The 12814-nt window shown below is 49.2% G+C and overlaps 1 protein-coding gene across 1 annotated transcript; it reads right to left on the reverse strand.

Annotated features, from left to right (window-relative positions):
* Nucleotides 1-410: 410 nt before the first annotated feature.
* On the reverse strand, nt 411-2161 carry LOC149435804 (proteinase-activated receptor 1-like). Its single transcript, XM_089662422.1, has 2 exons — nt 1154-2161; nt 411-634 (listed from the first exon to the last, which is right to left on the reverse strand). Exons 1-2 carry the CDS (start codon nt 2159-2161, stop codon nt 563-565), a joined length of 1080 nt encoding a protein of 359 aa, XP_089518548.1. The 3' UTR covers nt 411-562.
* Nucleotides 2162-12814: the final 10653 nt, after the last annotated feature.

Here is a 12814-nt window from a genome sequence, read left to right on the forward strand (position 1 = left end):
AGGGACCACCTCATCTGGATCTTAGTGAACCTTTTAGAGATGCGGGAGCTGCTCGCTGCTTTTCCTTTCTTTTTCTATTTCTATTACTTTTTCTATCCTTTTCCTTTATTCCTTAACCTTCTCTATTGTCTTTTTCTGCATGGTCTCTTGGCCACTTGGGAGGGCCCATGGGGCCGTAGGATGGTCACCATGGACCATGTTCCTACCTGAGAAGCTAATTATTTGGATTAAGAGGGTTTAATGACAATGCTAATATTAGGTTGGGGTGACCCCTCCCTTCGGGGAGAGAGACCCGTGGTAAGTTGACAGGATACTTAATATTCAGGGAATGCAGCCATGGCCTTAGCCTTTCATATGCCAGACTCTATGGATGTGACGATGCATGGAAGCCATGCAACTGTACTGCGGCATTTTTCTTGCATTGTACCGTTTTATTTCTGATTTGTTGAAACTTCCATAAACAGATTGGAAATGAAAAAAAGGGGATCATGTTCAATGCTGTCATTTTGTTATTTTTCTATATAAAGGGGATCACTTTCTGGAGAAGTTCTGCCTCCTCCAGTTATATAATCTGGGAAATCTCAGGAGGTTTGTTGGGAATTCTCTGTATCTGGTCTTTATGGAGGAGGACCCGCTGCTGGTCTACTGGTGGAGGAGGACCCGCTGCTGGCCTACTGGTGGAGGAGGACCCGCTGCTGGCCTACTGGTGGAGGAGGACCCGCTGCTGGCCTACTGGTGGAGGAGGACCCGCTGCTGGTCTACTGGTGGAGGAGGACCCGCTGCTGGCCTACTGGTGGAGGAGGACCCGCTGCTGGCCTACTGGTGGAGGAGGACCCGCTGCTGGCCTACTGGTGGAGGAGGACCCGCTGCTGGCCTACTGGTGGAGGAGGGCCCGCTGCTGGCCTACTGGTGGAGGAGGACCCGCTGCTGGCCTACTGGTGGAGGAGGACCCGCTGCTGGCCTACTGGTGGAGGAGGACCCGCTGCTGGCCTACTGGTGGAGGAGGACCCGCTGCTGGTCTACTGGTGGAGGAGGACCCGCTGCTGGCCTACTGGTGGAGGAGGACCCGCTGCTGGTCTACTGGTGGAGGAGGACCCGCTGCTGGCCTACTGGTGGAGGAGGACCCGCTGCTGGTCTACTGGTGGAGGAGGACCTGCTGCTGGTCTACTGGTGGTGTATGTTCTCTCTTCCATCCCAGCAGGCTGTACACGTGTCTCTGCCACTGGGAGGATGCATAGTAATAGATCAGAGGATCCAGACAACAACTGACACTGCTCATACTGACACTGATGACGTAGACGATGTACAGGAAGTTGCCGGCTTGGTGATAGACCTTCAGGAAATGCATGAACCAAATGACATTGGCTGGGCCAAAGCAGAGGACAAACACACACATCACAACCACAGACAGGAGGACGGCTCGGGATCTCTTCTGGGCGCCCTTCATTTTTGGAGCGCTGAGACTGCGGACGATTCCAATGTAACAGAAGGTTGTGATAATTAAAGGCAAGAAATATAAAAGTGAGATAAAAAAGGGGAAAATGTAGTAAACATGAAACCTTTCAACCAATTCAGCATCCTGAACATCAGAACAGGTTGTGATCTTTAGGTCGGGAAACGTTTGGGTTTGTTGCGCTATGAGAATCGGCGCGGTGCTGGCCATCGATATCGCCCAGATGCAGCAACACACCAGCCAGGCTCGTCTCACTGTGCGCCAGGGAAGGGACTGGATTGGGTAGACCAGAGCCAAGAACCGGTCCACGCTGATACTCGTCATCAGCAGGATAGATCCACGCATGTTACTTAAATACATGGACGTGACAAATCGGCACATCCCTTCCCCCACCACCCAGTTATTTCCTGAGAATCGGTATACGATGTGGAAGGGAAGAATACTAACAAAGAGAACATCAGCAGTGGCTAGGTTCAGCAGGTACACCGCTGCCGGCTTCTTCACCTTCACCTTCACCAAGAACACGACGATCGCCATTATATTGAGAGGAAGAGCCACGAGGAGAACCACGGTATAGATGGAGGGCACAAACCTCGTCACCAACCAGCTGTTCATATACTCCCTAAATTCATGTAAAAATGTTTTTTGCAGTATGTGGACCTCAATTTGTTGGGTTGTATTCACCGTGGTTTCATTACCTGAAAACATCAAAATATGAGCTGAAGTCATCGTACGAGAAACATTTTGCAGCATTTTTTACATTACATCAAACAGGAGGACAGCTGTGATCTCTTGTGTGTCCCCTTAATGTTGGGTGCCCTGAGATCTGCTGATGACTCCAATGTAAGAGGAAGGTCACAGCAGATCTCGGGTTATATGCCTCGGCTCTAGAAGGTTGGACACTAGGCAAATCAAAAGGCACAGCAGCTCGTCTTGATATGGTCCTGTCCACCTTAGATGGGGGCTCCTTGATACAGAGTGTAAAATATTTGCCACGTGCTATTTCTGATCATTGACCTGTGGAGGTTGGGCTACAACTGGGTGCACTTCCTGGGATTAAACATTGGCGTAGGAATGCGTAATGATTACAGGAGGATTATGTGAAACTCAATTGGGTGTCGGCTATAAGTCACTATTGGGCAGAAAATAGCAGAGATACCGATCTTCCCACACACAGTGGGAGGCGTTTAAGGTTACTCTTCAAGGAGCGTTTCTGAAAACTGTTAGAGACCTTTCCAGAGCTTTGGGGGTGGACATTGCTAAGGCAGGGTCACAGGTAGCCTCGATGGAGTGCTATGTGCGCAATTCATCTCCAACCAATTACATAATGCGGCAGGAATGTTCACGTGCATATCGTCTGCTCTTGGCAAGAAAATCTAGTAACAATCAATGACATCAATGTAGACACATTTTTGGTGGCCTTATGGCTTTGTAAGCAACACCCTCCTATACCCTGATATCTATTTTGCATCTCTGGACATCTCAGGGATGCACTGTAGAGGACTCCCAGGGAGTGTTACATATGTTTGAGCAGTTTTGTCAAGTTCTCTATCAATCACAAGGAGGGGTTTCAGATTCTGATATCTCCTCGTATCTCTCCTCTATTCCATTACCTAGATTGCTCAGGGAACGTAGTGAAGCATCGGATCAAGCCATTACGACTGACGAGTCTAAAGCTGCAATGGCTTCTTTCGCCCTTCATAAATCTCTATGGTTGGATGGCTACCCAATTGAGTGGTATCAAACATATAAGGAATTGTGGCCCTACTTACTCCGAGTATATAATTTAGCTGGACGGGAGGGAAAATGACCATCTTCTATGAGAGAGGCTTCTTTCGCTCTTTGTAAGTCGGGGTTGGATGGCTACCCAATTGAGTGGTATCAAACATAGGAATTGTGGCCCTACTTACTCCGAGTATATAATTTAGCTGGACGGGAGGGAAAATGACCATCATCTATGAGAGAGGCTTCTTTCGCTCTTTGTAAGTCAGGGTTGGATGGCTACCCAATTGAGTGGTATCAAACATAGGAATTGTGGCCCTACTTACTCCGAGTATATAATTTAGCTGGACGGGAGGGAAAATGACCATCTTCTATGAGAGAGGCTTCTTTCGTTCGTTATAAGTCGGGGTTGGATGGCTACCCAATTGAGTGGTATCAAACATAGGAATTGTGGCCCTACTTACTCCGAGTATATAATTTAGCTAGACAAGAGGGAAAATGACCATCTTCTATGAGAGAGGCTTCTTTCGCTCTTTGTAAGTCGGGGTTGGATGGCTACCCAATTGAGTGGTATCAAACATATACGGAATTGTGGCCCTACTTACTCCGAGTATATAATTTAGCTGGACGGGAGGGAAAATGACCATCTTCTATGAGAGAGGCTTCTTTCGCTCTTTGTAAGTCGGGGTTGGATGGCTACCCAATTGAGTGGTATCAAACATAGGAATTGTGGCCCTACTTACTCCGAGTATATAATTTAGCTGGACGGGAGGGAAAATGACCATCTTCTATGAGAGAGGCTTCTTTCGCTCTTTGTAAGTCGGGATTGGATGGCTACCCAATTGAATGGTATCAAACATATAAGGAATTCCAGGTGCCCTACTAACTATGAGTATATCATTTAGCTAGATGGGAGGGAAAATTACCATCTTCTACGAGGCATTGATAGTATCGTTACCTAAGCTGGGGAAGGATCCCTAGGTGTGCGGATCATATCGCCCCATCTCATTGAACAATGTGGACATCAAGATTTTGGCGAAAGTGTTGGCGAGGAGGCTGCAGTCTGTGATTACCAAGTTATGTTGGAGCAAATCAAATGGGTTTTGTGACGGGAGTGACTTTTGGGGGTGGGGGGACCTCTGTATCATCTCCCCAAATTCTTATGTTTAAGTGACCCTGTGCCTGTTAAAGGGTACAGGGTGTGTAAATGTGAATGTCCCAGCTTGTGTATAGTATGTGTTCCTTTGTTCTCGGCCACATGGCTGTCCATTGTTTGTTTGCCATGTGCTTCATCCCATTGTTCTGTGTCTTGGTTGGATGGGGAGGGGTGATGAGGTGTTTCCTGCAGCCTCCCACTGATGGGGCGGGCTGATGATGTGTTTCCTGTCCCTGGTTGTCTTTCCCCGCCCTCTGTATAAAACATGTTGATAGTGTACAATAAAGGTAGTTTGCTTCCTGTATTAAGAAGAGCTGGGTGCTGTCTATTTCCTGAGGGATTTCAAGGGTGTGGTCCGTGGATGGTGTTCGGACAGGGGAAGCTGCGGTATAACGGAATATACCCAAGTGCGGTCGGGTACCGGTTCCGTTACAGGTTTTATGCCGAGTAGATGTGCGTACATTAACATCAGGCAATTGTTCATAAACGTACAAGTTACTCATGATAATTCTGCCCGTAGAGTAATTGCATCCTTAGATACAAAAAAAGGCTTTTGATTCTGTGGAATGGACATATCTTTTTCCACTCCTGGACAGGTATGGTTTTGGATCTAGATTTATCACTTGGGTGAAATTTCTCTATAGTGAACCTGTGGCTTGAGTAAGGGTCATTGGGCTTATCTTGGACCCGTTTCAGATTTATAGGGGAACCAGACAGGGTTGCCCTTTATCTCTATCTTATTCGCACTGACCATTGAGCCATTGGCTGTGAAAGTAAGAGAGGATGTTAATGTAAAGGGCCTATGTATAGGGGAACTTGAAGAGCGTGTGTTACGTACGCTGATGATATGCTCTTATATTTAAATGATCCAGACTCTTCACCATCTGCAGACTTCTCAATTATTCAGGAATTTGGAGATTTTGGATAAATCGACTTTATTTCCGTTAGACGCACAACCCGACCTGCGGCCCCCTCCTCAATGTCCCATTGCTGTCTCAGGTACTTTTATAGGGGTTCAGGTTAAGGCAAGGCATGCGCTCTCAGCACATATGTATTTTCAAATGGTACGTATATATGTGGCCAATCGCCGTCAAGGCCCAGATGTCGAGAGGCCGCATACTTGCGTGCGCTCAGCGTCAAGGGGTTAAGATGGGTAGGAGAGACTCTGCAACCTGTCATGAATGCCTTGTAACTGAGGGAACATTCCTACATATGGTGTGTGAATGTGCTAAAGTCCGACCACAGTGGTTCCCCAAGTTACCCAGCTGGCACTTTCGATTTCCAAACATATGTAACCCACTCAGTTGCCTCCTGGGGGTAATTGAGGATGATATTATGGATAATGCCACAAGAACTTTTCTGAGGAGACTATTTTTCTATGTAAGTAATATTACATTAGACACAAACAGATGTCCTTGGCTTAGCAGACTGGAAAAAAAATGGTGAATTTTAATGTTCCTCTATGAAGCTAGAAGATGTCCAAAAACATTTTTATGAATATGGTCTATATGGACAGGATCCTCAGTGGAAGACAGCCCTTGAGCGATATAACTGGTATGTTGTGTAGGATATACAATATATTTGTGCATATGGCAATAAACTTCTTTTAAAAAAAATTCACAGCAGATCTCTGGGTATATGCTTCAGCTCTAGGAGGTTGGACACTAGGCAAACCAAGAGGTCCAGCAGATCTCTGGGAATATGCTTCAGCTCTAGGAGGCTGGACACTAGGCAAACCAAGAAGTCCAGCAGATCTTTGGGAATATGCTTCAGCTCTAGGAGGCTGGACACTAGGCAAACCAAGAAGTCCAGCAGATCTTTGGGAATATGCTTCAGCTCTAGGAGGCTGGACACTAGGCAAACCAAGAAGTCCAGCAGATCTCTGGGAATATGCTTCAGCTCTAGGAGGTTGGACACTAGGTAAACCAAGAGGTCCAGCAGATCTCTGGGAATATGCTTCAGCTCTAGGAGGCTGGACACTAGGCAAACCAAGAAGTCCAGCAGATCTCTGGGTATATGCTTCAGCTCTAGGAGGTTGGACACTAGGCAAACCAAGAGGTCCAGCAGATCTCTGGGAATATGCTTCAGCTCTAGGAGTCTGGACACTAGGCAAACCAAGAGGTCCATCAGATCTTTGGGAATATGCTTCAGCTCTAGGAGGCTGGACACTAGGCTAACCAAGAGGTCCAGCAGATCTCTGGGAATATTCTTTGGCTCTTGGAAGTTGGATACTAGGCAAACCAAGAAGTCCAGCAGATCTCTGGGTATATGCTTCAGCTCTAGGAGGTTGGATACTAGGCAAACCAAGAACTCCAGCAGATCTCTGGGAATATTCTTTGGGTCTTGGAAGTTGGATACTAGGCAAACCAAGAGGTCCAGCAGATCTCTGGGAATATTCTTTGGCTCTAGGAGGTTGGATACTAGGCAAACCAAGAGGTCCAGCAGATCTCTGGGAATATTCTTTGGGTCTTGGAAGTTGGATACTAGGCAAACCAAGAGGTCCAGCAGATCTCTGGGAATATTCTTTGGCTCTAGGAGGTTGGATACTAGGCAAACCAAGAGGTCCAGCAGATCTCTGGGAATATTCTTTGGCTCTAGGAGGTTGGATACTAGGCAAACCAAGAGGTCCAACAGATCTTTGTGAATATTTTTTGGCTCTAGGGGGTTGGACACTAGGTAAACCAAGGAGTCCAGCAGATCTCTGGGAATATTTTTTGGCTCTAGGAGGTTGGATGCTAGGCAAACCAAGAGGTCCAGCAGATCTTTGGGTATATGCTTCAGCTCTAGGAGGTTGGATGCTAGGCAAACCAAGAGGTCCAGAAGATCTCTGGGAATATTTTTTGGCTCTAGGAGGTTGGATGCTAGGCAAACCAAGAGGTCCAGAAGATCTCTGGGAATATTTTTTGGCTCTAGGAGGTTGGATGCTAGGCAAACCAAGAGGTCCAGAAGATCTCTGGGAATATTTTTTGGCTCTAGGAGGTTGAACACTAGGTAAACCAAGAGGTCCAGCAGATTTCTGGGTATATGCTTCAGCTCTAGGAGGTTGGACACTAGGTAAACCAAGAGGTCCAGCAGATCTCTGGGAATATGCTTCAGCTCTAGGAGGCTGGACACTAGGCAAACCAAGAAGTCCAGCAGATCTTTGGGAATATGCTTCAGCTCTAGGAGGCTGGACACTAGGCAAACCAAGAAGTCCAGCAGATCTTTGGGAATATGCTTCAGCTCTAGGAGGCTGGACACTAGGCAAACCAAGAAGTCCAGCAGATCTCTGGGAATATGCTTCAGCTCTAGGAGGTTGGACACTAGGCAAACCAAGAAGTCCAGCAGATCTCTGGGAATATGCTTCAGCTCTAGGAGGTTGGACACTAGGTAAACCAAGAGGTCCAGCAGATCTCTGGGAATATGCTTCAGCTCTAGGAGGCTGGACACTAGGCAAACCAAGAAGTCCAGCAGATCTCTGGGTATATGCTTCAGCTCTAGGAGGTTGGACACTAGGCAAACCAAGAGGTCCAGCAGATCTCTGGGAATATGCTTCAGCTCTAGGAGTCTGGACACTAGGCAAACCAAGAGGTCCATCAGATCTTTGGGAATATGCTTCAGCTCTAGGAGGCTGGACACTAGGCTAACCAAGAGGTCCAGCAGATCTCTGGGAATATTCTTTGGCTCTTGGAAGTTGGATACTAGGCAAACCAAGAAGTCCAGCAGATCTCTGGGTATATGCTTCAGCTCTAGGAGGTTGGATACTAGGCAAACCAAGAACTCCAGCAGATCTCTGGGAATATTCTTTGGGTCTTGGAAGTTGGATACTAGGCAAACCAAGAGGTCCAGCAGATCTCTGGGAATATTCTTTGGCTCTAGGAGGTTGGATACTAGGCAAACCAAGAGGTCCAGCAGATCTCTGGGAATATTCTTTGGGTCTTGGAAGTTGGATACTAGGCAAACCAAGAGGTCCAGCAGATCTCTGGGAATATTCTTTGGCTCTAGGAGGTTGGATACTAGGCAAACCAAGAGGTCCAGCAGATCTCTGGGAATATTCTTTGGCTCTAGGAGGTTGGATACTAGGCAAACCAAGAGGTCCAACAGATCTTTGTGAATATTTTTTGGCTCTAGGGGGTTGGACACTAGGTAAACCAAGGAGTCCAGCAGATCTCTGGGAATATTTTTTGGCTCTAGGAGGTTGGATGCTAGGCAAACCAAGAGGTCCAGCAGATCTTTGGGTATATGCTTCAGCTCTAGGAGGTTGGATGCTAGGCAAACCAAGAGGTCCAGAAGATCTCTGGGAATATTTTTTGGCTCTAGGAGGTTGGATGCTAGGCAAACCAAGAGGTCCAGAAGATCTCTGGGAATATTTTTTGGCTCTAGGAGGTTGGATGCTAGGCAAACCAAGAGGTCCAGAAGATCTCTGGGAATATTTTTTGGCTCTAGGAGGTTGAACACTAGGTAAACCAAGAGGTCCAGCAGATTTCTGGGTATATGCTTCAGCTCTAGGAGGTTGGACACTAGGTAAACCAAGAGGTCCAGCAGATCTCTGGGAATATGCTTCAGCTCTAGGAGGCTGGACACTAGGCAAACCAAGAAGTCCAGCAGATCTTTGGGAATATGCTTCAGCTCTAGGAGGCTGGACACTAGGCAAACCAAGAAGTCCAGCAGATCTTTGGGAATATGCTTCAGCTCTAGGAGGCTGGACACTAGGCAAACCAAGAAGTCCAGCAGATCTCTGGGAATATGCTTCAGCTCTAGGAGGTTGGACACTAGGCAAACCAAGAAGTCCAGCAGATCTCTGGGAATATGCTTCAGCTCTAGGAGGTTGGACACTAGGTAAACCAAGAGGTCCAGCAGATCTCTGGGAATATGCTTCAGCTCTAGGAGGCTGGACACTAGGCAAACCAAGAAGTCCAGCAGATCTCTGGGTATATGCTTCAGCTCTAGGAGGTTGGACACTAGGCAAACCAAGAGGTCCAGCAGATCTCTGGGAATATGCTTCAGCTCTAGGAGTCTGGACACTAGGCAAACCAAGAGGTCCATCAGATCTTTGGGAATATGCTTCAGCTCTAGGAGGCTGGACACTAGGCTAACCAAGAGGTCCAGCAGATCTCTGGGAATATTCTTTGGCTCTTGGAAGTTGGATACTAGGCAAACCAAGAAGTCCAGCAGATCTCTGGGTATATGCTTCAGCTCTAGGAGGTTGGATACTAGGCAAACCAAGAACTCCAGCAGATCTCTGGGAATATTCTTTGGGTCTTGGAAGTTGGATACTAGGCAAACCAAGAGGTCCAGCAGATCTCTGGGAATATTCTTTGGCTCTAGGAGGTTGGATACTAGGCAAACCAAGAGGTCCAGCAGATCTCTGGGAATATTCTTTGGGTCTTGGAAGTTGGATACTAGGCAAACCAAGAGGTCCAGCAGATCTCTGGGAATATTCTTTGGCTCTAGGAGGTTGGATACTAGGCAAACCAAGAGGTCCAGCAGATCTCTGGGAATATTCTTTGGCTCTAGGAGGTTGGATACTAGGCAAACCAAGAGGTCCAACAGATCTTTGTGAATATTTTTTGGCTCTAGGGGGTTGGACACTAGGTAAACCAAGGAGTCCAGCAGATCTCTGGGAATATTTTTTGGCTCTAGGAGGTTGGATGCTAGGCAAACCAAGAGGTCCAGCAGATCTTTGGGTATATGCTTCAGCTCTAGGAGGTTGGATGCTAGGCAAACCAAGAGGTCCAGAAGATCTCTGGGAATATTTTTTGGCTCTAGGAGGTTGGATGCTAGGCAAACCAAGAGGTCCAGAAGATCTCTGGGAATATTTTTTGGCTCTAGGAGGTTGGATGCTAGGCAAACCAAGAGGTCCAGAAGATCTCTGGGAATATTTTTTGGCTCTAGGAGGTTGAACACTAGGTAAACCAAGAGGTCCAGCAGATTTCTGGGTATATGCTTCAGCTCTAGGAGGTTGGACACTAGGTAAACCAAGAGGGCCAGCAGATCTTTGGGTATATGCTTCAGCTCTAGGAGGTTGGATGCTAGGCAAATCAAAAGGTCCAGCAGATCTCTGGGAATATTTTTGGGCTCTAGGAGGTTGCACACTACGTAAACCAAGAGGTCCAGCAGATCTCTGGGTATATGCTTTGGCTCCAGGAGGCTGGACACTAGGCAAACCAAGAGGTCCAGCAACTTTCTTGGAATATGCTTTGACTCCAGAAGGTTGGACACCAGGCAAACCTTAAGGCACAGCTGATTCTAGTGGTTGTAGATTCTGTAAGCAAGCCCAGGAAGGTCAAATATTTAACAGCCTCCGGCACACCATATAAGGGAATGACGGGCGGGCGGCGGTCCTCTCGTTCTAGGAGGACGTCATATGACATCCTCCCACTCTGCGGCAATTGGTGGTGCGCTGTGTCCCTGGGACACAGCGGATCACTGATCAGCAGAAAGAGCTGATGACGTCGGCACGGTCATGTGATCAGCTGTGTCCAATCACAGCTGATCACATGTAAATAAGGAAATGCCGGTTATCGGCATTCCTCTCCCCACGAGCTGTCACACTGACAGAGGAGAGGAGAGCCAGCAATCGGCATTCCTCAGAGGGGACATCTACACTGATCATCAGTGCAGCCCCATCAGTGCCACCTGTCAGTGTCTATCAATGCCACATATCAGTGCCCATCTGAGCTGCCTTTCAATGCCAACTATCAGTGCCAGTCAGTGCCACCTATCAGTGCTGCCAAACAGTGCCACTTATCAGTGCCAGTCAGTGCCGCATAACAGTGCCCATCAGTGCCACCTAACAGTGCCAGTCAGTGCCGCCTATCACTGCTGCCTCTCAGTGCCTCCTATAAGTGCCATATATGAGTTCTGCCTTTCAGTGCCCATCAGTGATGCTTGTCAATGTCCATCAGTGCCACCTACCAGTGCCTCCACATTAGTGCCACCTATCAGTGCCCATCAGTGCAGCCTCATTAGCACACATCAGTGAAGGAAAAAAATTGCTTATTTATACAATTTTATAACAGAAACTAAGAAAAAAGGGGGGAAGTGCCCGGTGGGCAGGAAGGGGGTAGGAGTGCCCGGTAGGCAGGAAGGGGGTAGAAGTGTCCTGTAGGCAGGAAGGGGGTAGAAGTGCCCTGTAGGCAGGAAGGGGTAGAAGTGCCCGGTAGGCAGGAAGGGGGTAGAAGTGCCCTGTGGGCAGGAAGGGGGTAGAAGTGCCCTGTAGGCAGGAAGGGGGTAGAAGTGCCCTGTAGGCAGGAAGGGGGTAGAAGTGCCCTGTAGGCAGGAAGGGGGTAGAAGTGTCCTGTAGGCAGGAAGGGGGTAGAAGTGCCCGGTAGGCAGGAAGGGGGTAGAAGTGCCCGGTAGGCAGGAAGGGGGTAGAAGTGTCCTGTAGGCAGGAAGGGGGTAGAAGTGCCCGGTAGGCAGGAAGGGGGTAGAAGTGTCCGGTGGGCCGGAAGGGGGTAGAAGTGCCCGGTGGGCAGGAAGGGGGTAGAAGTGTCCTGTAGGCAGGAAGGGGGTGACAGTGCCCGGTAGGCAGGAAGGGGGTAGAAGTGCCCGGTAGGCAGGAAGGGGGTGGAAGTGCCCGGTAGGCAGGAAGGGGGTAGAAGTGCCCAATAGGCAGGAAGGGGGTAGAAGTGCCCTGTAGGCAGGAGGGGGGTAGAAGTGCCCTGTAGGCAGGAAGGGGGTGACAGTGCCCGGTAGGCAGGAAGGGGGTAGAAGTGCCCGGTAGGCAGGAAGGGGGTAGAAGTGCCCTGTAGGCAGGAAGGGGGTGACAGTGCCCGGTAGGCAGGAAGGGGGTAGAAGTGCCCGGTAGGCAGGAAGGGGGTAGAAGTGCCCTGTAGGCAGGAAGGGGGTAGAAGTGCCCTGTAGGCAGGAAGGGGGTAGAAGTGCCCTGTAGGCAGGAAGGGGGTAGAAGTGCCCTGTAGGCAGGAAGGGGTAGAAGTGCCCTGTAAGCAGGAAGGGGGTAGAAGTGCCCTGTAGGCAGGAAGGGGGTAGAAGTGCCCGGTAGGCAGGAAGGGGGTAGAAGTGCCCTGTAGGCAGGAAGGGGGTAAAAGTGCCCTGTAGGCAGGAAGGGGGTGACAGTGCCCGGTAGGCAGGAAGGGGGTAGAAATGCCCGGTAGGCAGGAAGGGGGTAGAAGTGCCCTGTAGGCAGGAAGGGGGTAGAAGTGCCCGGTAGGCAGGAAGGGGGTAGAAGTGCCCTGTAGGCAGGAAGGGGGTAGAAGTGTCCTGTAGGCAGGAAGGGGGTAGAAGTGCCCGGTAGGCAGGAAGGGGGTAGAAGTGCCCGGTAGGCAGGAAGGGGGTAGAAGTGTCCTGTAGGCAGGAAGGGGGTAGAAGTGCCCGGTAGGCAGGAAGGGGGTAGAAGTGTCCGGTGGGCCGGAAGGGGGTAGAAGTGCCCGGTGGGCAGGAAGGGGGTAGAAGTGTCCTGTAGGCAGGAAGGGGGTGACAGTGCCCGGTAGGCAGGAAGGGGGTAGAAGTGCCCGGTAGGCAGGAAGGGGGTGGAAGTGCCC

This window comes from Staurois parvus, unplaced genomic scaffold, assembly GCF_062004578.1.
Source record: "Staurois parvus isolate SC_StPar_1 unplaced genomic scaffold, SC_StPar_1.0 ptg001471l, whole genome shotgun sequence".
Lineage (NCBI taxonomy): Eukaryota > Metazoa > Chordata > Amphibia > Anura > Ranidae > Staurois > Staurois parvus.